The 26,490-nt window shown below is 39.1% G+C and overlaps 1 protein-coding gene across 4 annotated transcripts in view; it reads right to left on the reverse strand.

The window, feature by feature from the left end:
* col14a1a (collagen, type XIV, alpha 1a) overlaps nt 1-26,490 on the reverse strand; it is a 150,330-nt gene that overhangs the window by 86,056 nt on the left and 37,784 nt on the right. For all 4 annotated transcript variants that reach the window (XM_044359600.1, XM_044359599.1, XM_044359602.1 and 1 more), the window contains 17 exons: nt 22,690-22,845; nt 21,544-21,663; nt 21,095-21,259; nt 20,681-20,845; nt 19,758-19,909; nt 18,757-18,886; nt 17,592-17,737; nt 17,347-17,476; nt 16,984-17,123; nt 16,256-16,382; nt 14,843-14,982; nt 12,332-12,464; nt 11,789-11,824; nt 9,502-9,644; nt 6,913-7,045; nt 5,831-5,953; nt 3,286-3,435 (listed from right to left, as the gene is read on the reverse strand). In XM_044359600.1, the coding sequence (XP_044215535.1) occupies nt 3,286-3,435; nt 5,831-5,953; nt 6,913-7,045; nt 9,502-9,644; nt 11,789-11,824; nt 12,332-12,464; nt 14,843-14,982; nt 16,256-16,382; nt 16,984-17,123; nt 17,347-17,476; nt 17,592-17,737; nt 18,757-18,886; nt 19,758-19,909; nt 20,681-20,845; nt 21,095-21,259; nt 21,544-21,663; nt 22,690-22,845 (2,289 nt within the window). The remainder of the gene's footprint in view (nt 1-3,285; nt 3,436-5,830; nt 5,954-6,912; nt 7,046-9,501; nt 9,645-11,788; nt 11,825-12,331; nt 12,465-14,842; nt 14,983-16,255; nt 16,383-16,983; nt 17,124-17,346; nt 17,477-17,591; nt 17,738-18,756; nt 18,887-19,757; nt 19,910-20,680; nt 20,846-21,094; nt 21,260-21,543; nt 21,664-22,689; nt 22,846-26,490) is intronic.

Here is a 26,490-nt window from a genome sequence, read left to right on the forward strand (position 1 = left end):
CAGGTTCAAGACCAATGAAAAGTGTCACATTTGGCTTCGATTTCCAAAGTTGTCCAAAGTTTTGCACAGTCTTGTTTATTGCACCCCAACACTCTGTTACACGCCAAGTGGTCAAAAATGATGACTAAATGGTTTCAGGTCACATATTTTTGTTTCATTTCATAGAGTTAGGATCAAAGTTTTTTATTCCCTCTTTTGAGGAACATCTGAATCACATTTGCCCCCACTTTTGTCTGCAGCAATAATTTATACAAGTCTAAGAAGACAACAAACACATTTTGGTGAAATGGAGCATGGGTTTGCTTGAATTTGCTGGGTTTGTGAAAGTGGAAATACTGTATATAAAGCCAGTTTTGAAACATGAAAACTATGTTGTTGTTTTTTTTACCTTAGTAAATGAGGTAAGGAAAAAGGAAAAGGTGAAAAGTGCAAAAAGAAGAAGAGGGAACTGAGCACTCTGTGTGGTAGTTGCTCATTTTAATTATCCAAAGGTCAGAGTGAAAGGCATACCATAGATATAAACTATAGTGGACCATATGGAGATACTGCAATCAGTCAGAAATTGCATCTGTGTGTGTGTGTGTGTGTCTTTGTGCATGTGTGCTGAGGTTGCCAGACTTGAAGCCAAACATTTACACCCATCTGCTGTCCCAACCTCCACACCCTCAGTTACTTTCCACAACACTATGTCTTCTTTCAACTTCTGCTTTTCATTATGTAACCCTTTAACAGTGACTTTAAGTTAAATTTCTCTCTATCTTTGAAAAAAACATATTATTTCCATTTTACGACACTGTACTGATTCTACAAAGTTTCTTGAGAACGGATTGGATGAGCACCCTTCAGTGGTCCTGTGGAAAACTAATTTTACTGCACAGCTGAAGCGCCAACACCGCATTACAAACTAAATAAAATTGCATTTGGAGGAAACAGTTTCATTTCATTAAATGGTCTTCAAGGTACCAATAATGACTTTTTTATGGTACATGCTAGAATGTATAATTTATTGGTGCAAATATGCCAGTTGGCTCCCATGTTAAGGCTGCACTGAATGCAGTATACCCAGGGAAACATGTCACTGTATCTCCCTTATTAGAATGACAAATGACTGAATGCATCCCCCCTAATAAATCAGACTTCCTCCACTGGAAAGAACGAATATGGACAATGAATTTAACTATGCCCAGTGTAATATGTGAAAATCTAATACATCTGAAATTGTATCGGCACACTGTGAATTGCTTGCATCTAATAGAGTATGTGTTTCTTAATCCCCTCACCAACACTATAAAATGTGACAAACCATAGGCACAAATAGAAAAGTATGGGAGGAAAATAGCCAAAAATGTATAAAAAGTTTCAATATATATGATTTTTGTACTGTATGTATAGAAATGGGTTTAAAAAGAGCAAAGAAAGTCCTCAAAATTTGTCATTAATTGCCTCACCAGAGACAGACTATAAAGTTCAAATACGGAAAGTTGATAAATCTGTATGTCAGTGTCTATTTTATCTGTGTCTTCTTATGAAAGCGTATTTCATTATGAGAGCTTTATAGAGACAGAAAGGTGTGCAGGAATTGTATTGTTCATTCTACAGGGAGATGATTAAAGAACAGATAAAGGATGGCACATTACTGCAGCACAATTGAATAGAAAAACCTGTGTATCAAAAACAATCCTCTGTTGATTATAGATGATGTGTAAATCACTTATTATATTTACGTATTATTTCTCAACATTTTCCTCCAGAGTAAAAGGAAATTACTTTTCAGAAAAACAAAAAGGTGAAAATCCCTTTTTTTTCTATGCGCATCAGTGTGCTTGAGAAATTCATTAAAATTAGAGCATGTTTGTTTTCATCCTGCTGGATGCTCCGCCATTTGGTGAGTCCCTTCTGGTGAATCAGACAATAAGCCTAAAAGACAACACTAGATTTTAAAGTACAAGGTGACGCAGCAGTTTTCTGACACACACACACACACACACACACACACACACAGGCACATGTTTACATAAGTCACTTTTGGGGTGTTTACATAGACTTACATTCATTTCTGATGTGCGGAACAATAATTCTTAAGTGTGAGTTCCACCTGGGACGTTTTGGCAGCGCATCACTTAACTATAACATGCTAGTGCGCTTGAGAAACGGTTTAGAGTTGAGAAATCAATCTAAATATCAAATTATTGTCCATATTTCTAAATACTAAAAGCAAAGGGCCTCTACTAATAATTCTATATAAATAAATCAGATTTTACCAATGCAATGATGTTAGAAACAATGCATCGCAAGTTCATCCCAAATTATATCCAGTGCACACTTTTTAACTTTATCCAGTGTGCTGATGTGAATCGGTAAATCTTCCCATCCATAACACACACACACACACACACACACAAAGACAGTAAGCCCAAAAGACAACAGAAATGTTTGATGATAGATGGTGATGCAGCACTACTTTGAGAGCTTGGGTGAGGGGTTTAAAGAAAGAATGCGCAAAGAGATGCATCTACATGCCCTCACATGTACTGTATGTCTATACAATTTTCTCTATTTCTCTCTATCACTATGTCAATCTTTCTCTCTCTTGCGCCTCTCTGACAGTCTATTTGTTTTAGATGAGAGAGGCGAGAAGCCAGCATTAGGTCTTGCTGCACCTACTGATACCACATCTATATGCAAAAGGGATTGTTCTCGCCGGCTGACTGCGAAATATTAATATCCTTCTGTCTATCTGTGTGTTTGCTAAAGTCTCAATGGAAATTAAAGCAAATGGTATCAGCAGGCAGTTAATATGCATGTTGTACCTTTCTCACTTTCCTCAAACTAGTTTGTTTTTCTGCTATTACTGCTTCTGTCTCCTTCTTCTAATAGTCACACCGTCCTTTCTGACAAAGCTAGACGGAAAACTTAAGGAGACAGCGATGTCTCCACTAAAGCTCATTTTGGAATGACTCATTTTGAATTGAGACATGACCTTCCAAAAGGAAATAAGGTTATCTTCAGGGAAAGTTCAATTTAAAATTACATTTAAGTTGTCATTTTTATAAACCTCACTATTATCATTAACAATTTGTCTCATCAAATTAACAGCAAGACAGACTTTTCCATTTATAGTCATGCCAATACTCAATATAACATTTTTTTCCTATAATGTCTAGAGTGCCGACAAAAGTTTCATATCTATGAAGGAAAATATAAAGAGTTATTTCCACAATCAGTTATCACATACACCATTTACTCACTACTCATACAATGGAAATATATGATGGGGATGCTTACATGTCTTAGCATTCACTAGCAGTGGTTCACTTTGTCCTGTAGGGTAGGAAGCCGTCACATGAACACTGTACTCCGTCCCACTCAGTAGATTAAGGAGGAGCACGGAGTTCAAATCTTCACCCACTGTTGTCTCCAAAACTGGCCCTGGAACTGAGAAAGACACACACATGCATATGTGAGCACAGGGAGAATGCGGCTGTATTATGTAGGCGTGACACACTACACAAGAATAAAGTTTCCTGCAAATTCAATTAACATAGATTTGTGATTTTTGTCAGACCATTTTAATCCCATGTAGAATTGAAACTCCTTTGTTAGCAACATTATAGATAGCACATTAGTCTTCATCCTTAAAGCTTTTTCTAATGTAGCTAAAATTAAACTGAAATTATACAGCCTGAAAATACTAACAAGTGTGTAAGCATACAAACAAGGTTTTCTTAGATCGACATAGAAGTCTGTATGTTATATTTTCCCATATTATACTAAACTAGGTCTAAACAAGCTCTATTGTTACACTGCAGTACAAGAACAATGCTGGTTCTCTATTTCCATGTCTTCTGCATGGATCAATAACTGGAAAGGATCCTGGCTTTTTGCCTGGGACATGCAGCTATGGCCTCAGTCTCTTATCACTACACCATGTATTTAGCCATAAAACCTTCTACATTGTTCTCCTTTTAAAATGAATCACTTGGAAACATTCAGTCAGCCACAGACAGCATGTTCAACAAACTGATGGAGTTAATGTTAACGCTGGCTAGACAGTTGTCATTTCAGCCGTCAACATGGTTGTCGGCCAGAAATGAGAAGTCTGCTTTCGTCTAGCTCTGTCTGAAATCAAGAACCCATTGTTTCCAACAACTGTTTAGGGCTAGAGTGGTAAAACTGCTGTGCTGGAACGGAAAGTTTGGCAAGTGTAGCAACAGTAAGGTGGACAGGGCTCAGCTGACTGTCACCTACTGGACATACTGTGTAAATTTGGTTAGTTACACAGTTTCTAAGAGAGATAAGTTAGTAGTAAGGTTTGATATACTTAATCTATTTAAGCATCAGTCCAGACAGATTATTGATAGAATCTTATTTGACATTGACCATTATGACAAAAGCCATAACAATAATATACAACGGATTTGACAGAGTCGTCACAATTCCTTTTGGACTCTGAAGCTCATTTCTTTGTTAAACCTAGCCGGTCTGTTGAAAGGTTGCTAGGTTACAGGTAGAAAAGTAAATAAAGCTGATTGACACAGATAGAGTCGAGGTGGTTGTGCTATATTGAGACTTATGGTATTACAGTCTCATTCAAACACACTAACCTGCACAAATACACACACGTCCACCAACCCACACACATCTTTACTGAACTATGGCAATGTTTCATTCCCTGCTGTATGAAGGAGCTCACTGTATCTACACACTTAGGTCACTGAAATTAAAACAAAGATATAATAATAACAAACTTTATTAATGCAGCTTTTTTTCAAACAGCAGCTACAAAGTGCTACACAATAATAACAATCCTGCATAAATATTATAAAGAGCCAAATTAAAACAGAAACAAAAGTCATTCAAGAAGAAAAATAAAATAAAGTAAAGGAGGAGCAGCAATTATCTTTACAGCACACTACCCACTGGAACACTGTTTAATAGTGTGTGCATGTTTTTAAGTATATTGTAGCTGTATATCTGTGTGTGTGTGTGTGTGTGTGTGTGTGTGTGTGTTTGTGTGTGTGTGTGTGTGCGTGTGAAGACATTCTCACACACAGGGACTTTTCTTCAATCCACGTACCAAGACTCTCACTATGAAAACAGGAGACTGATGAAATTTATTTCCCTTCAACTTAATTCCTAAAGTCAGATTAATGCAGTCTGTCTGTTTGAAGCTGGATCCCCAGAGACACACTAATTGCGTTTAGATGACAGAAAACAGACATGGAACTATAAAGACTACAGCCTTGTCTTGAAAGGATGAAACAATTAGCACTAGAAAAGTAGCAGAACAGTGAAAATTGGCTTTTGGCTTCAAGACAATGAATAAATAAGGAAGGGTTATGTCTTATTTCAGTTCTGGATTGCAGAGGTTTTCCGTGAAGGCTTAAGCTTCTTATTAAAAAGAAAAAAACTAAGAAGTCACTATCGGGAAAGCCACAACACCCTCAGAGTATCTTGTTTTTTTCAGCTACTACATGTCTGTCACAGGTTTGTTGCTGGTGGATCCTCCCATAACAAGCAGATTAGTGTGTTTGGACAAGCTATTCTGGTACTTGACGACTAACAGTTGTCTACCACTTCCTAACCATGTGCCTCAGTGTGTGTCTGCATGAATTTATTTGAGATAGAAACACAGAATTTAGTAAATGCATCTGTGTGTGTGTTTCTACTCTTATAAGGATCATCACACCTCAACAAAGACTGAGGACACATTTTGCAGGTCATCCCTGAGAGTCTATATTAGGATTACTGCTTCATTATACAAATGCTGCTGGGATTAGCATTAGTTTTCTCCCTCTATGTGTGTGTGTGTGTGTGTGTGTGTATGTACCATAGATGGGCTGGTAAACAATCCTGTAACCCTCAGCGGGAGACTGAGGAGGGTCCCAGGTGACCCTGAAGCGGTTGTACCACTCCTCTGACACACGTATGTTTCCAGGAGACAAGAGGGGCACTGCCAAAAAACCAGACAAAATCAGAACATAGAAGAGCTCGTCTGCACTTGACTTAACTTTAGATACAAGAAATAAGCAAAACATTGAAATGTTCGATAGTTTGGAAAATAAATCAAATATTCTACTGTAGAGGACAAGTGATGTCATTTCTTCTGATTGTATACGACTCATTTTGTTCCTTGTTGCTTGTAGAACTCTATATATGGTTTGTTGATATTTGGTTTAATTATGTCCATTTCAACAAATTGTGAAGCATACATTATGGTAGCACTGCAAAATTTCTGTTTTTTTTGTAAAAAGTGCCAGGGTTGGTTGAATTTGTTGAGGATGTGAATTTCTCCAGGCCCTGATTTAGGTAAGAAGACAGTTTTCCTCCCTCAGAAAACAGACAATCATGTCTCACTGTACATCACTATGCTGCTTTCCAAGCCGAGAAGAGGTTTTTATTTACAATATGGCGAGCAACAGCAACCTCATCTAAAATGATGACATATTTCATCTGACATTTCAATTCTCAGAACAACGAGGAGGCAATCACTACTGTTTGTAAGAAGTAATCAAGAGAATGGTTGAGAAAATCAATTAGAGCTGAGCAAAATAATTTAATAGTCTCATTAATGAAAGGCGCTGCTGTAATTATGATCAGCCTTCATTAAGACAATTAAGAACGCATCAGTATTTGTCATTGCTTTAATTTACATTCTCCTTCAGGAACGTGAATGAACATGAAATTAATACAATGCAAATGAATGTTCTGCTCACTGCAATGAATTTCATTTTTCATTAGCTTTCAGTTTTGATGTGCTTTCATGTGTTTTCCTAAACTGGGAGCTGCATCTTTGTACAGTGAAAATTGAGAAACCGAGAGTTGACCCCGGCGGTTAATAATTTAGAGGAGTGTGTGTGTGTGTGTGTGTGTGTGTCGGGTTTGTGTGTGTTGTGGGTTTGTAAGGCTTACATGTGGCACCCAAGGCAGAAACGCTGATGCCATCTTGTCCGTCAGTGTAGACTGGTGTGACTGTCACTTTGTACTGGGTGTCTGATAGTAAAGGCTGGAGCACTGCTCTCCTCTGATCACCAGGAACTAACACCTAGAGACACACACACACACACACACACACACATTTATACATTCATGGCACATTTGAAGAGTACAGGGAGTTTTAAAGCAATGAGTCCTGCTCACTTGGGACTAACAGGCAGACAAGGGGCATACAAATCAGAAACACACGTGCATGCAAGCACACACACACACAGACATACACAAACATACACACACCAGAAGGATAGATACACACATCATAAAGCAGACAACATACAGAGACTGTTCTCTTCTCTACCGGCTTATAGGGATATTTGGAAGAAAAGATGAAGGCCAGGCTTAATTTGGTGAAACAGAGAGAGCCTGCAAAATGCTGCGCATACCTTCAGGGATTTGAACTGTTCAAGAATTCTGCTCACTTCAGTTCAGTCAATAAAGTCAGTTGAGGCCAACGGTGAGGCAGAAAAGAGATGAAAAAAACCCATTACTGCTGGGTTTTCATTTATAAGTGTTGAAGTTTGTTCTTTCTCTGCACTTTTTTTTAAGTTCTAAAACTATTCCTTCATTTAGATAAAAGGAAGGTACTTCTTTATTAAAAAAAATAATAGTTGGTGTGTTTACTTTAAGAAAAATAAGCCTCATAACCCTGATGTTGCCGTTTTATAATATAATTAAATCCAGATAGTAATTAAAGATGAGCTTGACAGCTTATTCTTGACCTCAATCCACTTACTTGCTTGTTCTGGAGCTTTCAACCAATTCACAATATCTTTATTAGCAGAAGAAGTTTGCTCAGCTGACATGCAACTATAGGAGGTCAAAGTCCCTGTTATTCTTTCCACTTTTAGGACTTTTCATCCATGTTGGCTTAAAAAGTTTATCAGTTCTTTCTTCTAAAAGTGCTCAGAATAATGGAAAGTTTGAACATCTTCAGATCCATGACTGCTGTCCAAGATAAAAGTCAACATTCTCCTGCTCATTTCTTAATAAACTTTCTAATTTGTGAAGAAAAACATTATTTGATATGCACACCAGAACACCTTCAAACATTCATCTTTCTGTTCTTAACAAAGAGTCTGCTTTCCAAAAAGAAAAAGACTTAAACACAAACACCAGCAAAGACATTAACTTTTCTTTATTGTGCTAACAGCACTGATGCCCAACCAAATGATGGCCTGTGTGTATGTGTGTGTGTGTGTGTGTGTGTGTGTGTGTGTGTGTGTGAGAGAGAGAGAGAGAGAGAGAGAGAAAGAGAGAGAAAGAGAGGAATAAGTGTAAAGGTAAGGTCAGGTGCAGCTGTTTGAACCAATGAGGTGGGAGGAGCTGTCCACTCTGACTTTGGTGCTGAAACACCTGTCAAAGACAGGCATGCACACAGGCAAGTAGGCACACACACACACACACACACACACACACACACACATATGCTCAAATTTATTTAAGTACAAAAACAAGCACAAAAACACACACACACAACCACACCTTGTGAAATGCACACAATTACCTGTACTGTCACTCTTGCCCTCTATCTGCCTCTCACACACATCCACATCAAAACACATCCGAACTTTCAGAAAAAGGCGCGACCTGAAACAACCCTTATCTATCCGCCAGAGGACAGGTTTAAGCCTTTCTCCCATTTTGTTTAGCAATTGTTTCTTTTTCCACCTCTCTTTGTTTCGTTTGCTCTTTTCTCTGCTGCCCTCCATCTCTGCTCCCAGTGAGGTAAATGGCTGCTGAAAAGATAATGGAATGTCTTCTGGCTTGGCCTGGCCTCTCCATCTTCTACGGCTCTGACACCACATTGGGAAATTAAAACAGGGAGGGGGGGGAAGAAAGAGAGGGAGAAGGAGGAGAGTAAGAGGAGGTGGCGAGGGAGAGGACAAGAGCGAGGAAAAGCAGAGAAAAACAGAGAGATCGAGGGACAGATGGAGAGGAAGGGAGAGGCAGAGCGAGTATGTATGTGTGTACTGTATGTGTGTGCGTGTGCATCAGAGATCAGGGTCAGTACATGGCAGTGTGCTCAAGGGCTCTTACCACAGATAGATGGATCAGGAAGGAGAGGCCGAGTGGACCGGGACAAAAAGTATAATCAGTTTTCTGATTGGAGCAGATGACCCAACACTGACCACTGCGGTGCCATCCAGTTGGCTGATGGCGTGAAATAACACGACACAGCCTCCAAACACAACTCTAGTGTTGTCGATTCCACATAATCGGTGTCCATGACTCACCAGGGGAGAAGTTTGTGTGTGTTAATGCGGATGTGTGTATTTGAGACTATTATGCCCTCTGACTTAAGTGGCAGAGGACAATAAGGAGGGAGATTTTAGAAACTATATGCATGTAAATGAAATAGCTTCCGAGAGAGCAATAATTGAAAACAGAGAGCATTTACTTCCACTACAGCAGATGTCCGTTAAACCTTTAAATCCGTACTTAATTAAGTGTAATCTATAGATGATTTTTCTTTGACAGAAACAGCTCACAACTTGATCAACTTACAGACTCCTCTTTGTGATTGCCCCTGACGCCGGCGTAGGACACCCTGTAGATCTCCACGTGGGGGTCTTCCAGCTCCCACGACGCCTCTAAACTCTGGGTGGTCTCATCACTCAGCTGAAGGTTTCTCACCGCCTGACGTGCCACTGTGCCACCACATCACAGACATCAGTTACTGTACTGTAGGATATACTGTATACACACAAAATTCATAGAAAATCTTGGCTTAAGCCACGTTTCCCCCGCACTTTTAGTGTGGTTCCAGAAACTGTGGATTAGAAAAATCCAATATTAAACGTCAGTATGATAAAAGAAAGTCAAAGAAACAGCTAGTGTCAGAGTGCCAACATGCTGAGTCAGCAGTAACATCTGGCTCAATGGTGCATATTTTTCACGGTGCGATTTGAGAAAAATCTCAGGGGGGCGGTGTGTTTGGGTGTTTTTAAAATGATTTTATTCATAAAAATAAACCAGAACTACAGTGGGCCTATATAGACCATGAAACAGGCTCTTTCTTGTAGCTGTTACAGTAACATGTATAAAATAATTATGAACTTAAATAAAACAATTACGAAACTTGAACTTGACCACTGCAGGAATATTTGAATCCATTTAAAAGTAAATTAATTCATCAAGCAGCGTGATATTTTCATTCTCAGCGATGTGATGTCAAGTTCCTGCCTTGTCCTTTCCTCATGCAGACACATAGGAGATGTGATTATATACAATAAAACAAAGGGTTAAATGCTAATTTAATAAGAATTAAATCCCCCAATGCTCCTTTCAGTTCTGTGGATAGCATCACGAGGCCAGACGTGACGATACACTTAATGTCATTCTTGCAAATCACTGTTTAATTCAGCTCTACGCGCAGGGTGTATGGAAGGGTCATCCGCCGCGTGTCGCCCCTCTTTTACCCACATCTCTGCAAATCTTCGGGCAGGGAAGGAGGCAACCCCTCATCCATGTACTGCGTCAAGACGTAGCCTAGACGCGGTGTCATCTCTATTGCTTTACTTACATTTTCTTTTAAATAGCCTATTTTTATTTCACATATTTTATATGATCTGTGGGTGAAGCAGCATAAATCACTATGAGGAGGATAAATTTTTGTCCCCACCGGGGATAAAAATAACTCAGCAGAGGCAGAGATATATAGACCAGAGGGGGGTAAATCCCCACCATCTCCCCCAGCAAATCTCACCCTGAATTATAGTTTCAAACAAAGCACACTGAGTTCTATTTTATCAGTCCTGATAATGTCTTTAAACCAAGTAGACATGTTTTTTAAAGTCTATTCAGTCCCGAACGGATGAAAATCGCTGTGAGGACACGATACATAATGCAGCCTCGATTTAAAAAACAGGCGACTCGCTGTCTTTTAGCCGACCACTTTAAGTTGTGATTTTCGCAGGAGTACTTGGAGGTTTAAACAAAGCAGATGGGCCATTTTAAAGTTTCTAGGATAGGGAGCAGAGACTTAAGTAAAGGAGACATGTTGCTTTTTAAGTTTGTAGAAGCATGAGTGGAGAAACTGCTCTGACTCGATTAGTTGTGGCCTGCTCCTTGAACAAAACACAATCCAGATGGCCTCCTGAGATAATGAAGTCTGAGCTACAGTCTCGAGGTGAAGCCAACTTGGTAAACACACAAAAGATCTTTAAAGACTTTTTCATAAGGTGCGTCCTGCAATGTTATCAGTTTTTCAGTTTTGCATTCGTCAACTTTAGTTAGAACAGACAGTTTGGAGCTTTTCTAAACTCTCAGTAATTCTGCTTTTACTTCCTGAAACTACACTTGAACTTACTAGAACTGTGGTTGCACTCTGGCAACATCAACACGCACTGGCAACTAGCTTTTCACTATTCAGTGGCAGAAGATTTTCTAGACAGATGCTTTGGCTTGAACCATGATTAAAACTTGGCCAGTCTCTTTAGAGCAAGAACCATTTGATCTTAGCCTGCTGCCGTTTGAATTAAAAGGCCACAAGCAAGCAAAATTATTTTAAGACACACTCTTAAGGTTTTAACATTACTGATATTACCAAAAAATACATTTCATGGCACAATTTAAAACACCATATGTCTAAGTGTATCATGTCATTTCAGTTTACTGTTCAGTCACACTGCACCATGGCAAGGTCAAGGTTAAAGTTGCTTCCCTTTCATTTGCCATACAGCTAAAAGTCAGTTATTAAACTGTCAACATGTATAATATTGGGAGTATGATGCTTTGGGCACTTTCACCACTGACATTTTGGACTTAATTTGGCTATTTGGACACTGCTTACCTGCGGTTGTAGGAGCAATCGTTGTTGTCTCGGTCACTGGGGAAATACAGAGAGCATAAATCAGATAATTAGACTGAAACCCTCCTCAACAACTCTCTATATCAATAACTAAGGTAATTAGATAGAAATACATAACAAATCATTGATGGAAAAACAGATTTCCCTCCTCTGAGATAAGCGGGGACAAACAAATCAATGCAATTGGTCTCCAGCAAAGCTACGCTTTGAACTCTGAAATGCAAATTTTATGATCCTAAAAGGCATATGTGATTGGACTGGACTGTTTTCCTCAGCAGACAGTGGCACTTTGCTGCTGCACTTGAAGCAAAAAGGGTTGGTGAAGAGGGTTACTTAGTTCACAGGCTAATTTCAACATCAGCGCAACCAAGGAGATCTTATTTCATGAAATTACACTTGTCTCCTTCTCTTATCTCTGAAAAGTATCCCTTGACTCTGACTTCTGTCAAGTTTATGTATTAGATAATGCAAACACAAGACTGCCTGAGTTAGTAACAACAATACATGGTGTCTGATGCTTCTTACATGTGGTCTCGATGACAGAGATGGTGTCACTCTCTGAATCGTCTTCGAATACAGCCGTCAACATAACTTCATACTCAGTAGAGGGATTCAGACCATTCAGGATGTATCTGTTATCACTTCCACTCAAGACCACCTACAGAAGAGAAACACACACAAGCCTTTGTCTCACATTACATTATTAGACTTCAAAAAATACAGAATATTCCCTCCAATAAATCTACTTCAGAAAAATGTTGGCTGTATTTCTGTGTTTTTATATTTTCCCCAGTTCATCTTGATTGAACTTAACATTATATAAATTGAAGATTTTACCTGCTGTCAGTTCATCTTTGTCTTACTGTAATTGTTGTTTTTAACAATGAAAATATTGTAAGTAAAGATCTCTGTATTACTGGCTGAACTTGCCTGGATATTAGTGAAAAAGTGTAAAAAAAAAAAAAAAAAAAACAACCAAAAAAACCATGTCAAACATGTACTAATAAGTACTTTCCATTTTTTATCAAATTTTGTCATGTTGTGTTTCATAAAGTGCTTTTGATGTTTTAGTTGACCTTCTATTATTTTGCACTTTTATTTGTTGTTACTATAGGTGCTAGATAGACATAAATAGGAAGAGTTTCCTTAGTTACGCTAAAGATGTGATAAAATTTGGGGCATTAACCAGCAGTCCGACAAGATTAATTATTCTCTAACACCAAGGTCATCACAGAGTTTTAGAGAAAGCTGCTAAAGACAAATTAACAAATCACCTCGGCACTCGTAATTTCAATCCAGAAAACAGCAGGAAACAGTGGCACATATTTTAAACTGGTGTCTATGAAAACAATCAGCTACACTTTGTACATAGATTTTGTTGTAACGCTGTGTAAAATAAATTGTAAAAAATAATTTAAACATCAAGCACACCGCATTTAAATGTACTTACTATACACTGTATGTTAAACAAAAATAAGATTTGAATAAAGCCATTGCAACACCTGCAAAGATGAGTAACAATTTGAGTAATTCAGAAAAGTGTGGTTTCCCCTGAATACAAAAAGATAGCCAGTAGGACCAGCTGCTATTACACAAGTCCAAACGACGTCTATAATTTGTACGACACAAAAAATGAATCAGACCCCAAAGTAAATAACGAAGAGGTCATCAGAAGTACAGCTTGCTTCCACGGAGAGCAACTTTGAATTGGGAATTTACTGCGGATGACTCAATAAACCAGATTATGAGCAGGAATTTGTTTCTTTACAGAGCCCTTCGAGGCTCTGTAACATGCAAATTTCACCGGTGGGGCCAGCCATTTATGCTTTCCCTGGCGCAAGTACATCTTTAGTGATTCATTCTCTCCCTTTTCTTCTTACATTCACTTGCATTTAGCAAGATGTATTTCCATATTTTATTGTATTGTTCTCTTCATGCAAGCAGCATTGCCCTCAGTAGTATTTCCCTGATTAAAAAGAGGAGCCAATCTGTCATTTTACTGATAAACCAAGAGAACAAAAAGACCCAAAATCTGCTTTCAAAAAAGGTATCAGGACACCAGTAATGCAAATGAATCCAAACAAAACAGCATGACGGGCAAAAAGAATCAACAACTATATAATTTACTCTTCTCAGGCATCTCTGGATTATCATAAAATCGTAACATTGGTAATCTTTTACTCTCTCACTGTGTTTCTGTGTGGCTGTGTGATTGTATTGTTTAATCTCCTCTCAGATGTAACAATACAAGGCAGTCGGTGGAGGACGTTAATGTGTGTGTGTGTGTGTGTGTGTGTGTGTGTGTGTGCGTGTGCGCACATGTTTACAGTATGTGGGTGAGAGACAGAGAGAAGCTTGCATGCATCCCTTCTCTTGTGCTGGCTGTATTATCAGCCCACCTCTCCAACTCCCTAGAGTGTTATTTTCAGCTCTGATGACTCTCAGTAAAACACACGAGCACACACATACACGTTCACACAACATGCAGACACGCATACACTCTCTATCGCTGCCTCCCAGCTGTCTCTAAACCCCAGATCATGGTAATAAAACACCCAAGCCATTAATTTCTAGATTTATTCAGACTTTATTTATACTCAGCCATGCCAGGGGTTTTACCAGCTACCAGTAGTGTAGTTAAGCTTATATGTAAGTCTATAGAGCGCAAGCTTCCTCTTTATCTGGGCACATGGAGAACAGCCACTTCTTCCTCTGGAAATAGAGATAATAAGAGGGCCGCTGCCTAATTGAAAAATTCAGAATCCATGATGGTTATTTATCTTCTGATGCTAAATTACAAATTTTACTGGAGTAATATTTGTCAGACTGGGGTGGATTTGTGGTTTGCTCATGCAGCAGCTGTGCCAAGGACTCAAACCTAATGTGTCATTCCTATATAGTGGTAACGGATATCGTCTACTGTGTGATGATGTTCTACAGCGTCATGTGCTTTACTTCTCGCTGCTGAAAAACCATCATTAAGAAAACTGTGTCTAAAACAAACACATTTACTTATTGGATATTAGTAGTACTGACCTCGTTTGTATCGCCACCTGTGAACGGTGCCCAGGAGAGTCTGTAGAGGATGATGTCATTGGCTGAGTGATCCCAGCTGACTTGGAAGCTGTTTGTACTGACATCACTGGAGAGGAGATTCAGAGGACCAGGAACTGGAGCTGAGAGAGAGAAAGAAACTTAACTTTATTACACTTTCTTTTGTTCCTCCATTGTTAAATACTGTAATACTCGTATGTTCTGTTTTTTTTTAGCATTGTTCTGAATATGCTGTAAGATTGTGTAGATATACACACAGTGTTCTGCATTGTTTTTTCAACTACGTGTTGTAACCACACTTATGCTGATTTTTTTGCTAATGTTAATACACACATAAGTTTGAGTCGTGCTTTTCCCAAAATACCTGCAGCTCCACAGAACTGACAATTCACTTAGTTCTGTGTACCAAACCATCCCAATAGTCTAGCTCTGTGTGTTGATGGAATATGGGGGAAAATGTGTACCAGTTAAAATATTGTGTGCACCACTGTGCAGCATGCAGTATGATAAAAGTCGAACTTCAGATTAGGATAATGGCACATTACCTTTGCAGTAATTAGACTGCTGCTTTTATGACTGCAGAAGCTTTTAGTTGAACAAGGTTAAATTGTTTACTAAGCAAACAACGTCCAGCAACTCTGTTGCACCACAGCAACAGATTGGTGTGACCTCTAATCATGCAGCCTCCTACCACATCCTACAGCTTCACTCAAAAACGTTGAAAGTCATCGCACACTTGTGTTTGTTTATGAAGCTCCTTTTCTTAGACCTGGTCCATTGAACAAAGTTTGCCAGGAGATAAATAAAAATGAACATAACATTTTAGAGTGAGTACTTTAATAGTTGCTTGCCAGAAATACATTTATTTCAGCTGACTCAGTACTGCTGGTTGCTTAAAGGGATATTCCAACAAATCAATAACTGTTAGCGTGACGGAATAGTCAGGGACAGTGAAATGACCTTTTAATGTGACTGGGCTGTTATGCTGAGGTGTAAATGAGATAGGCAGACCGCCAGAATAGCAGAAGGACCAGTAGGGGTAATAAAATTCAACACTGTTTGGCACTAAGAGAGAAATGGCTCGCCTTCTAATGGTATTGATACAGCTATTTTCAGGAAATTGAGACAAAATCATCCTCAGCAGAAATGGGGATTGGGAAATGGAATAACAGCATTGTGGAACAAAGTGGACTATAAAAAAAATCTAATTAACAAATTTATTTTATAATTACCACTGGTCCAGCATTTGTCATCTACATGATTCATATTTAAAGTCAAGGTTCACACTGAGTCCCAAGACTCAACTAACTTACTAAATAACTTACTAACAAACTAACTAGCTATCTAACTAATGTATTTTCTCATTCATTCTTACACTCAAACAATGACTCTTACTGGTAGTGAATCCATCAGTGAGCGGTACCGATTGGCCATTGTCATACAGAGCAAAGATGGCCACTGAGTACTCCATCAGAGATGTCAGCTCACTGAGGTCATAAGAGCTCACTGGACCCACCTCCACCTGCACGATAAAAAAGACATGTTATATCCACAAAAAAAACCCAGAGTTAAGTCTATACAATAATAGAGTAGTTCAGTCACAATCAGCTAAAAAGGCCACTGAGAGGTATTGATTTCTTCTTTTCTTTGTCAAGAAGACAAGAAGACACACATCATATTTGAGTGCCTCCATGGTCCTGAGTGCATGGGCAGTTAGTTAAAGTTAAAAATATATAAAATGACCAAATTTAAGAATACATTTTAGGAGTAACATGTAGCAATGTGCTGCTAACTCCTGGTGAACACACTGGCGCTAATTACCATGTGCAAGTTTTTCCAACTTGCACTTATGCACATGAATGCTCACACACATATCATTCTTGTATAATTGCAATATTTGTACATTTTCCAGGAGTATTCTGAACTCATTTCAATCTGATCTTTTCATAATTAGAAGAATAATCCCTGCTATTAATCTCTTCTATCTTTTTTCACTTTCTCATCTGTTCTCATCCAGATGCTCTCGGACACAAATGCTGTCACGTAATACTCTTTAAAATTACATTTTAAGCACCTAAAATCACTGAGAAATGCTTAACACACACACAAACACACACACACACCTCCTCTAAGAGTTGGTCATCTGTCTTGATCCACATGATACGATAACCTTTAACTCCTGTGGGTGCGGGGTCCCAGCTGATGTGGGCGGAGTTGTGGGTGATGTCAGAGAACTGAAGGTTGCTGGGAGGGCTTAGTGGTACTGAGGAGAAAGAAAGAGATAGCATTAGATGAATATAAGTGTGTGTGTTTATGTGTGTCATATTTGGTAGATCCAGTTTGCATTTTAACCCTTTTAGAGAGAGGAAGGTTTTGCAAATTGAAGAAATTTTGAACCATTTGGGCTCCAAAGGTGTGTTTAAGTACAAATCTGTGTGTGTGTGTGTGTGTGTGTGTGTGTGTGTGTGTGTGTGTGCATTACTCACATGTAGTTTCCTGGCTTGTCATGGGGTCACTGGCCTCCTCTCCATACATAGCATAAACAGTGACAGTGTATTCAGTGTGAGGGGTCAGCCCATCCAGCTCCAGCTCTGTCACCGCATCTGATACCTTGACCTGCAAGCGAAGACACACAAACTTTAATATTTCACATAAAACCATGAGCTCGATAAGCATTTATCTATTTTTTTTTTATCTTTTTCTCTTTTTCTGTTTCCTTTTTTGTCATCACCTCTTTCTCATCCAAGTCTCCACCATCTGTAAGAGGTGCATACAGCAACATGTAGCCAGATACTCCGTCCACACTGTCCCATCTTGCTTTTATGGTGCTGTGAGTCACATCCAGCAGCTGGAGGCCCGTCACTGTGGGAAGAGCCACTACACACATACACATACGCGACCACACACAGAAAAACATGCAGTAAGTAAAGTCCGTTCAAAATTCTTAGCAACTACTAGCTGGTTTCAAACCAGTGATTTACTACAGGTTGCACCATCAGAACTTAATCACTTCATAGGAAACATCTGTATCGCTGTCCAGTCACTGTAGCGTTACACAGTGTTACCTAATACCAAACATAACTGACAGTACTTTGTAATTGTACTGTGGGTACGACTTCGCTTTATTCATATATGAATACATTGAGAAATCTGTGTGTTTTAGAGTTAGACGTTAGTTATTAATGTAGCTAAGAGTGAGAGGGAGGTATCTAATTATCAAACCTAACCAACATTATTTGGTCATTTGGTCTAATGTTACAAGAATAATATTGTAATTTGAGGTGTGTTGTGTTTTCTGTGAAATATAATTGTAAGTCTTCCCATTAACATGATTATTAACAGAACTAAGATCCAGTGTCAGGCCAGACGTGTCGGTATAGCCTACCTCTTTAAATCCTCAATCTAACCTGGCACATATTAGTGAGCTTACGTTAGTTCTGTCTTTTAACTAGTTCAGTCAACTAACAATAAGCAACAGTTACACCAGGCAGTTACTGGATGCAAATATTTATCTAATTTCAGTGGCTTAACTAGTTTGTGTGGTGCAACCAGTCTTAATTTAGTAAAGCATAAATCTCCATGTAACACTAATATGTTAACTGGGCTAAGTTTGAACCTACAAACAGGGGTTTGAGTTTCATAAATTGTGAACCAGGATTTTAACTTTTGAGAAAGGGTGAAAAACGCTGTCTTATCTTCTTGGATGTTTTCATCCTCTTGTATTATGAGTGCATCATTTTCAATATGTCTGGCTACCATGCCTGTCAAACTTTTAAGCTGTGTTAGCCATTGTTATTAACTTGTGATCTCAGATGTTGACCGAAGCATTGGCGTGAGGCTTTGTTAGTATATTTCTGCGTGTATGCGTGCGTGCATGTGTGTGAGAATAAACTTACGGGTTGTTTCTGATCCTCTCAGAGCTTCACTTGCCTCGTTTGCATACACAGCAAACACAGCCAGCTGGTATTCAGTGAGAGAGCTGAGATGCTGCAGCACCACTGAAGTCTCACTGCCGTCTACTACAGCCTGGGGTGGAGGAGTGCAAGTGGGGGGGGTGAAAGATGCATAGAGGGGACAGAAAGAGAGATGGGGAGCAGAAATGGATGAGAGAAGAGTGATAGAAGTTAGAGAAAGGCAGCGAAAAGGAAAAGTGGGGCAATAAATGGGGGAAGATGAAAATGATGAATGCAAGAGAGGAAAGAGAAGAGACGGCAGGGCAGGAAAGAGAGATTGAAAGAGCACGGGAGTGGTGGGGAAAAGCAGTCGATTTATTGAATGGGATAAAGCACACAAGTCTGAGGCTAAAAAATATTTTTTCATTCTGAATTGAATGGATGACAGTTGTGATAAAGATTAGGACCAGTTTGAGCCAGCTGGAAAGGTCTCTTCAAATACGGCTCCAAAACATCTGGTCCCTGTAAACCCAGCTAAGCAAAAAGATTTAATGGCTTCTGTGGTCAAATGTTCTGGAAAATCAAACAGGTGTTTGGATCAGCCAGAGTATCATTTCTAGTGAGCCTTCATTACCTGCATGGATGTTCTGGGGAGTCATGAATGGAAGGATGAGAGTGAGAGGTATCGATGAATGATACCACCAGTGTCTCAATCCATACACCTGCCCGAAGACCCCAGTTAACTCCCACTGGTGCAGTAAGTATAATGGAAAAGCAGATCCCAGCCTAAACCAACCTCTCCCTGCCCCCCTTTAGTCTCCTGACTCTAGTATTTTGTAGCTCCTGCTTATGCATGTATAGCTCTAAGATAAACTGCAGTGACACTGATCTTTTTTAACTATAAACAGTTATTTTCATTTTGCAGTGATTGGTGAAACTTGGTGAAAGCAGTTTTTCAGTACAGTTCATGTAGCTGTGGTCTTAGCAGAAAACACAGATTTTACCTCCTGTGGTTCTCCTCCCTGTGCAGGGTAATAAACCACTCTGTATTTCTCTACATCTCCTGGGGAGTGGCTCCATGTAACTCGAAAGCTCCGGGCCGTAACCTCTGATGTCACCAGGTCAAGTGGCGCCCCAATCTTCTCCGGTGTCTGCTCTGAAAAAAGAAAAGGAGAGGGAAAGGGAAGGATAAGAAAACAGATTGCATCAGATTACATAAAATTAGTCCCAGGGAGAAACTTTTAAGTAGAAAAACTCACTCACACTGAAGATCAGAAGATCAGAGTTACAGAGATAGTGTTGAAATAAAATCAAAACACATTAAACAGGATTTATGATGTCCTTTTAAAGACATCCTCTTTCTCTTTTTTTTCCATCCTGCCTCTTTATATCTACAGAAGTGGAAACTTATTGTAGGAAAGAGTGAGAAAGAGAAGCAGGATGAAGAAAGATGATATGTCCTAAAATAATCTACATTTTGCAGGATATAATTTCTATTTGGCTGTGAATCCATGAGCTCATAAGTTACATGACACCACAGTCGCCTGTGGAGAAACTTTGCATTAAGTACCACAATCTCTGACCACTCAAGCTCCATCTAAATATAGGGCTGCATTTGCACTCAAATAATAAAACCTACTACTGTCTGAGGCAATAGCTGCTTTTATCATCCAGTCATTTAAAAATGTATTAGAAATAGCTGAAGTGATCACACTGCAAATTGTTGATGTAACTTCTCAAAGACCATTTTATCTTGCCTCAAATAACTGAAAAGAGTTGGAGCTACAGAGCATAGGTGCTATTCTACTTTGACCTTTACTAAAATACTGTGTGTGCATAAAAATGCACCACTGAGTGATTACATATGCATAACTCCTGCACAGTTTAAGCAGTCTCTATCTCATTATGTGTCTCATTTTCCTCTTACTCTGCTTGATGTCCTTGTCTTGCAGCTCCACTTGTTCACACACTGTTTTGGTCAGTCCCTCGACGATGGAGCTCATGATGTTGAAGTCGGCCACATTATAGACATGAGTGTTTTCTGGTTCGGAGGCGATGGAGCGTAGCTCATTCTCATCAGCATTCTTTACACCTGGAAAAAGAGGGGAAAATGTATATGATTGCTCAGATGACATTTAGAGAACACGTCTGAATTATAATTATGAGACTGACTGTCAGCCTCAACAACCACTCCCACATATAAATGCTCTGTAGCACAGCAGGAGTGTGGCTAAGCTGAATTCAAAGAGACATTAATGGAAGTATTTAGAAAAGACAAGAAGTGATTTTTAACAGACTTGTCATCTTCTTTTTCACTGTGTTTGTGTGTGTCCATCCTCACCAATAGCAAACAGCTCGATCCCTGCATTTCGCAGGCTCTCTGCAGGTGGTATAACATCATCCTGAGACTTTCCGTCCGTGATGAGGATCCCAATCTTTGGTATACCAACCCGTGAGCCAGACTCAGGCTTGAAACAGTTCTCCAAGATATAGGTCAATGCAAGTCCTAGAGAGGGATCAAAACAGAAAGAGGAGGGAAAGAAAAGGGATAGAATTGGAAGATACAGGGAGAGGAAGCAGGAGGGAGAAAAAAAGACACACAGACAATGAAAATGTGATTTAAGGGAAAGAAGATAAAGGGTAAAGGAGGAGCAGGAAGAGAATGAAATAGCATTATAGGGTGAGAATTTTATAGAGTGAAGACAGAGGGAAAAACAGTATAGTTTTTTTCACAAACTAAACCAGTTAGTTAACAAAAAAAAGTTTGGTATAACATGTGAAAACCAGCACCTGTGAGAGTGTTTCCTCCTTTGTAAGGAAGATTCTTGACAGCATCAATGACAGAATCCTTAGTAGTGAAAGCATTTAGATGCCACTCTATCCTTGGATCACCGCTGTACTGGGCCAAACCTAAAATCACACACACAGACATTAAATTTAAGCCTTTTATTACAACATGTCATTTGCTTATATGATTTGTTCTGACTTATGACTCAAAAAAACAGCTGACTAATACAGAAAAATCACACAGTTATAGACAGATGACTCGATGTGTGTATTACAGTTTTTCTCGATTGCAAAGACACATTTCTTGAAATTATTCTCCATTCCCCAAAGCTCTAAACACAAATGCATAACTGCATCTTCACAAACTTCAAACTTCCTTTTGAAAACCAAACCTCCTACTCAAAGCCATGTCATCTTACATCTAAGGTTGCCTTCAGACATCACACAAAAGCCATCAAACACACTACAAAAAAGCCATCACACACTGGTGAGATCAATTCAAAACACTACAGTCAAAGCCTGATATTGTAATGAATAATGGCGCAACACATATATACATTTTCAAAATGTTTAATTCCTCAGTGTACTGTGGTAAATTAAACTGAAATTGAGTGAAAAAGTAAATGTACTGTAAAGATATGCAACTGATACAGTAAAAAACATAGAATAACATTAAAATGATTTCCATGTATTTACCAATATAAACCAAATACAGTTATCCCATTTATTCTGCCTCCGGTCTTTGTGGATCCATTGTTCTAAGACAAGTGAACCAACCTTGTTATCTATCCTGATGTTCTGATGTGGTGTGTGATCTGGTGTGTGTGAACAGTTTTGACTCAGCGTTTCCACTTGGAGAATTGTGTGTTAATTGGGTTCCAGCTGTGATGACTTGAGTTAATGATATTGAATGCCAGCGCTTTCTAAATGAGCGCATGAGTGAAAACAAGGGAATAGTGTTTATAGTTTTGGGAATTGGGTCTGTCTTTTGGTAGATGGCGTCATGGTTTTGGGATGTTTAGTTAATAGGCCCGGTTATAATGTACAAGTGATTGGAAAAAAAACTGCAGAGCAATAAAAACATTTGCACAAACATCAGGAGACCATATTAGTCCCATTTGTTCAAGAAGGAAAGAAGCAGGGACCCACCTATCCTTGTCTTATCAATACCAACATCAAAGGCATTGACCAGGTTTTCCAGGAACATGCGGACCAGCCGGAAGTTGAGCCGACCGATACTCCAGGAGCCGTCCACCAGGATCACGATGTCTGCTATGGCCTCAGTGTGGCACACAAACTGATCAACTGGAGAGCAGAGGAGAGGAGAGGAGAGGAGAGGAGAGGAGAGGAGAGGAGAGGAGAGGAGAGGAGAGGAGAGGAGAGGAGAGGAGAGGAGAGGAGATCCATTATAACTGACATAAATTACAGATAATTGAAAAGATAACTACTATTAAAAACATAATGCTCTCACTTTAGATATGCAGGTTTCTCAGCCAAAACTCAAAACACAATAAAATCACACTTCAAGTCTGCAGGTTTCAGGTTTTCTTTATTGAACAAAACATAAACAGCAAAGTCAGAGAAGAATTGGGAAATTAAGAAAACATTAAGAAAACATTAAGAAAACTCATAACTTTAGTGAAAGACTCAGGTTTGTTCTCTTCTTATCTTGCTCTAACAACATGTACAATACATAGTTCATAACAGCATCTTGAACTAGAATAATCTCGACAGCGTCTTTTCTACTCTGTCGTATTTATTTCACTTCTTGAAATAAATCTCCTCACGAGCTGATGTGAACTAACTCCCTTTTCATTTGAAAAACATGAAACAGTTTTCGAGGGAAATCTAAACCTGGGGAGAGATATGAGTACATGAGAATATTGTGGAAACACAAACACATGCACACAAAACGATTTGCATAGAAACACGTGCAAATACCAGACATATATACTAACACACAACACCTACATCTAAATTATTGAAGTAGTACACACTCTCTCTCACACACACACACAGTTATTATAATCCAACAACTGCTTATCTTGACATCCTGCCAAGTATGATATTCTAAAAATGAAAACATCCACTTAGGTTTCACCATAAATCCCTTATCTGTCTACAAAAGTAATGGTGAATAATCCAGAACATGCTGATAAGGTTGGACATTTGTCTCTAAAAAGTGATAAAGGAGAATGCTGACTAGAGGAAATACAAATCATTACTTTGCATTTTTGTTCACGGTTTAAAAGAGATAAAGATTATAAAGTGGAGTGATAGCATGAGTCAAAGGAGATAATTCAACTGCTGTTTGTTATTATCTGAACCAAAATCAGTCCAAACTAAACACGATAGGAACTCCAGTTTTTTAACCATCTCCATGAGGACTATAGAGTAGAAAGTTTGTTTTCTCACAACAGATGTTACTTTAGTGGCTCGGGTGTGTCCCGGTTAATTGTAATGACCTGGTCCCAAGACCTCTCTCTGTACACTCTGAACTGTCAAAGAAAGCAAAGTGCCTTCACACACATCTAAGATGAGCAACGTTCCCAGCTAGTGGCCAAAAGACAGGGAATCATTTCCAAGCTTGTGAATATTTCTCAGAAATGAACACAGAAAAATTGAGTATTTATGGAAGACATCACTGTGACAAATGTATTAGACATAAAGTACAGTACAAAATGCGATGTAAAACATGCCTTTGGCAGGCAGTGTTATATAAAAAATAGATGTCACATTTACTGTACTACTTACACTTCCACCAAAAGCTTGAAATACATGAAAGACACATTGTCTAACGATAAGTGACTCAGGTATTCTTTTCAAGAAGTGATTTTCCAGACAGAGCCTTCTGTCTGCTGTCTGTGTCTGTCTGACAGTTTGAACCATCCATCTGCTACAGATGACAGACGAAGGAGAGAAGACAAGACAACAAGGTCAAAAGAATAGCTGATGACAATGTCATGGTCTGAAAATGCACAATGCAATTGTGGTGCTGGCATTAAAATATTTTCTCCCTAATTCCAGGTAATGTTTTGAAAAGAACATAGGCTCTTTATTGAAAAGTAGATGAAGTAATAAATCATCAAAACTCAATTAGCCCCACGAAGAGAAGAGAAGAGAAGAGAAGAGAAGAGAAGAGAAGAGAAGAGAAGAGAAGAGAAGAGAAGAGAAGAGAGAAGAGAAGAGAAGAGAAGAGAAGAGAAGAGAAGAGAAGAGAAGAGAAGAGAAGAGAAGAGAAGAGAAGAGAGAAGAGAAGAGAAAAGAGAGGAGCTTAGTTAAGAGTTTCAGCAAAATGGCAAAAGGCTGAGAGGCCAAACAGTGAAAAGAGGATTCTTTTTAGACTCCCCCTTCTTACAAAACAAACAAGTTTGGCCTTTAAAGGAACTCTAAGGTTAAAGAAGAGGGAAAAAAGGACCATAACTAAGCACCAGAAAGGCTTCTTCAAAAGTGATAGAAGACACACAAACACAAAAGACACAGATCAACTGAGGAGCTTTTATATGACAGGAAGTGAGAGACATTCAGAGGGTATTAGTATCTATAGTAACTGCTGTTGACACAATGGGTAAATAGAGAGCCAAGGAACTTAAAGGTACACTGTGCAGGATTTTACTAAAAAAAAAGGATGCATGGAAAGTGATCCCTCTCAATCATCACTGATGACCCACTGGGAGTGTGTGGTGTGTGTATTTATCTGCAGGGACTCTGCCCTCTGCCTATATTTTATTTTCTCATTATTTTGTTGTGTTCAGGACGTCTCAGGGTGTCAACCTTTGCGCAGTGGGTGTGTAGCCCCCAGCCAATAACAGCGTGCATGGTGTGAGGTCGGGGCTTGTAGAGTAGCCACCAGGTTACATTGCAATGTTTTTATTTGATTCAGTGCTTCTCCGTCGCCCTCCTCCGCTGTGTGCTGCTCCTCTGCTCTTGGTGTGTCTGTTTGACCAACACACACGCAGAGTAGAGAGTGGGTGTGTTTATTTGCGCAACGTAACCGCTGTGAAACAATCAGAAAACAATGTTTTATTACTCTGATTCATGAAGCCGTGAACTCTCTCTCTTCATTCACTCTCTAGCTCGCTCGTTGAGCCAGAGAGGAGAAGCCAACTTTGAATGCCGTGTGTTTACAAGCACCAACTGTTCATGTTTATGAGAGAAAAGGTCAGAGATGGAGAGCGGGGGGCTGTGCGATGTGAAAAGCCATCAAGACAGACGAAGGATATGGTTAACAGAGGATTAGAGTGTCGGTAATTTCAGCTAATTACAGCCCACGTTTATTGTTGGCAGGGCGGTGAGAACGTCCTTCAACTAAGCATAATGCTGATGTTTTATATCAGAACCAATAATCATGGTTGTCCCATTCCTTCACATTATTCCTGCTGATGTCTGTAAACAGGCAAAGTAGTTGAATCACAGGGGTCATTTTCCAAGAAGAACCCATTTGTTGACATTCATTTGTGTATAGTATAAAAAACAATTTCCATAATTGCAAAGTTGACTTAAAATGACTGTTATTTGACTCTGCCAAGGTCGTGTGACTTCATACCCATGTGTGCATGTTCAGCTTTCTGTCAGACACTGTACAAGACAGAGAACTGGTCTCTGTGAAACATTGTGTTATAAACATTAATGGGACGTCGTTGTCTTTTTGCAGGACAGTGTTATCTGGATTTGCTTTGTAAATTTTATTAGGTGATGATAACTAGTCGTTAAGGGGATCCGACTCTAAACTCTACTGGTATTCTGGTCCAAGGTCATAAAGCATCTGTTCCACTGACAGGTTCCTGATCACTGAAAACCAGAAGAGCTTATGTGTGAATCATCTAACTGAACACATTTTTTAAAATATACTTGAAGTCCAACTGAAATCACATTTGTTCAATTTTTGCAGTTATAAATAATATCAAGGTTTTTATGTATTGTTAATAGTTTTTTGTTATGAACAGGAAG

Source organism: Thunnus albacares, chromosome 8 (assembly GCF_914725855.1).
Source record: "Thunnus albacares chromosome 8, fThuAlb1.1, whole genome shotgun sequence".
Classification (NCBI taxonomy): domain Eukaryota; kingdom Metazoa; phylum Chordata; class Actinopteri; order Scombriformes; family Scombridae; genus Thunnus; species Thunnus albacares.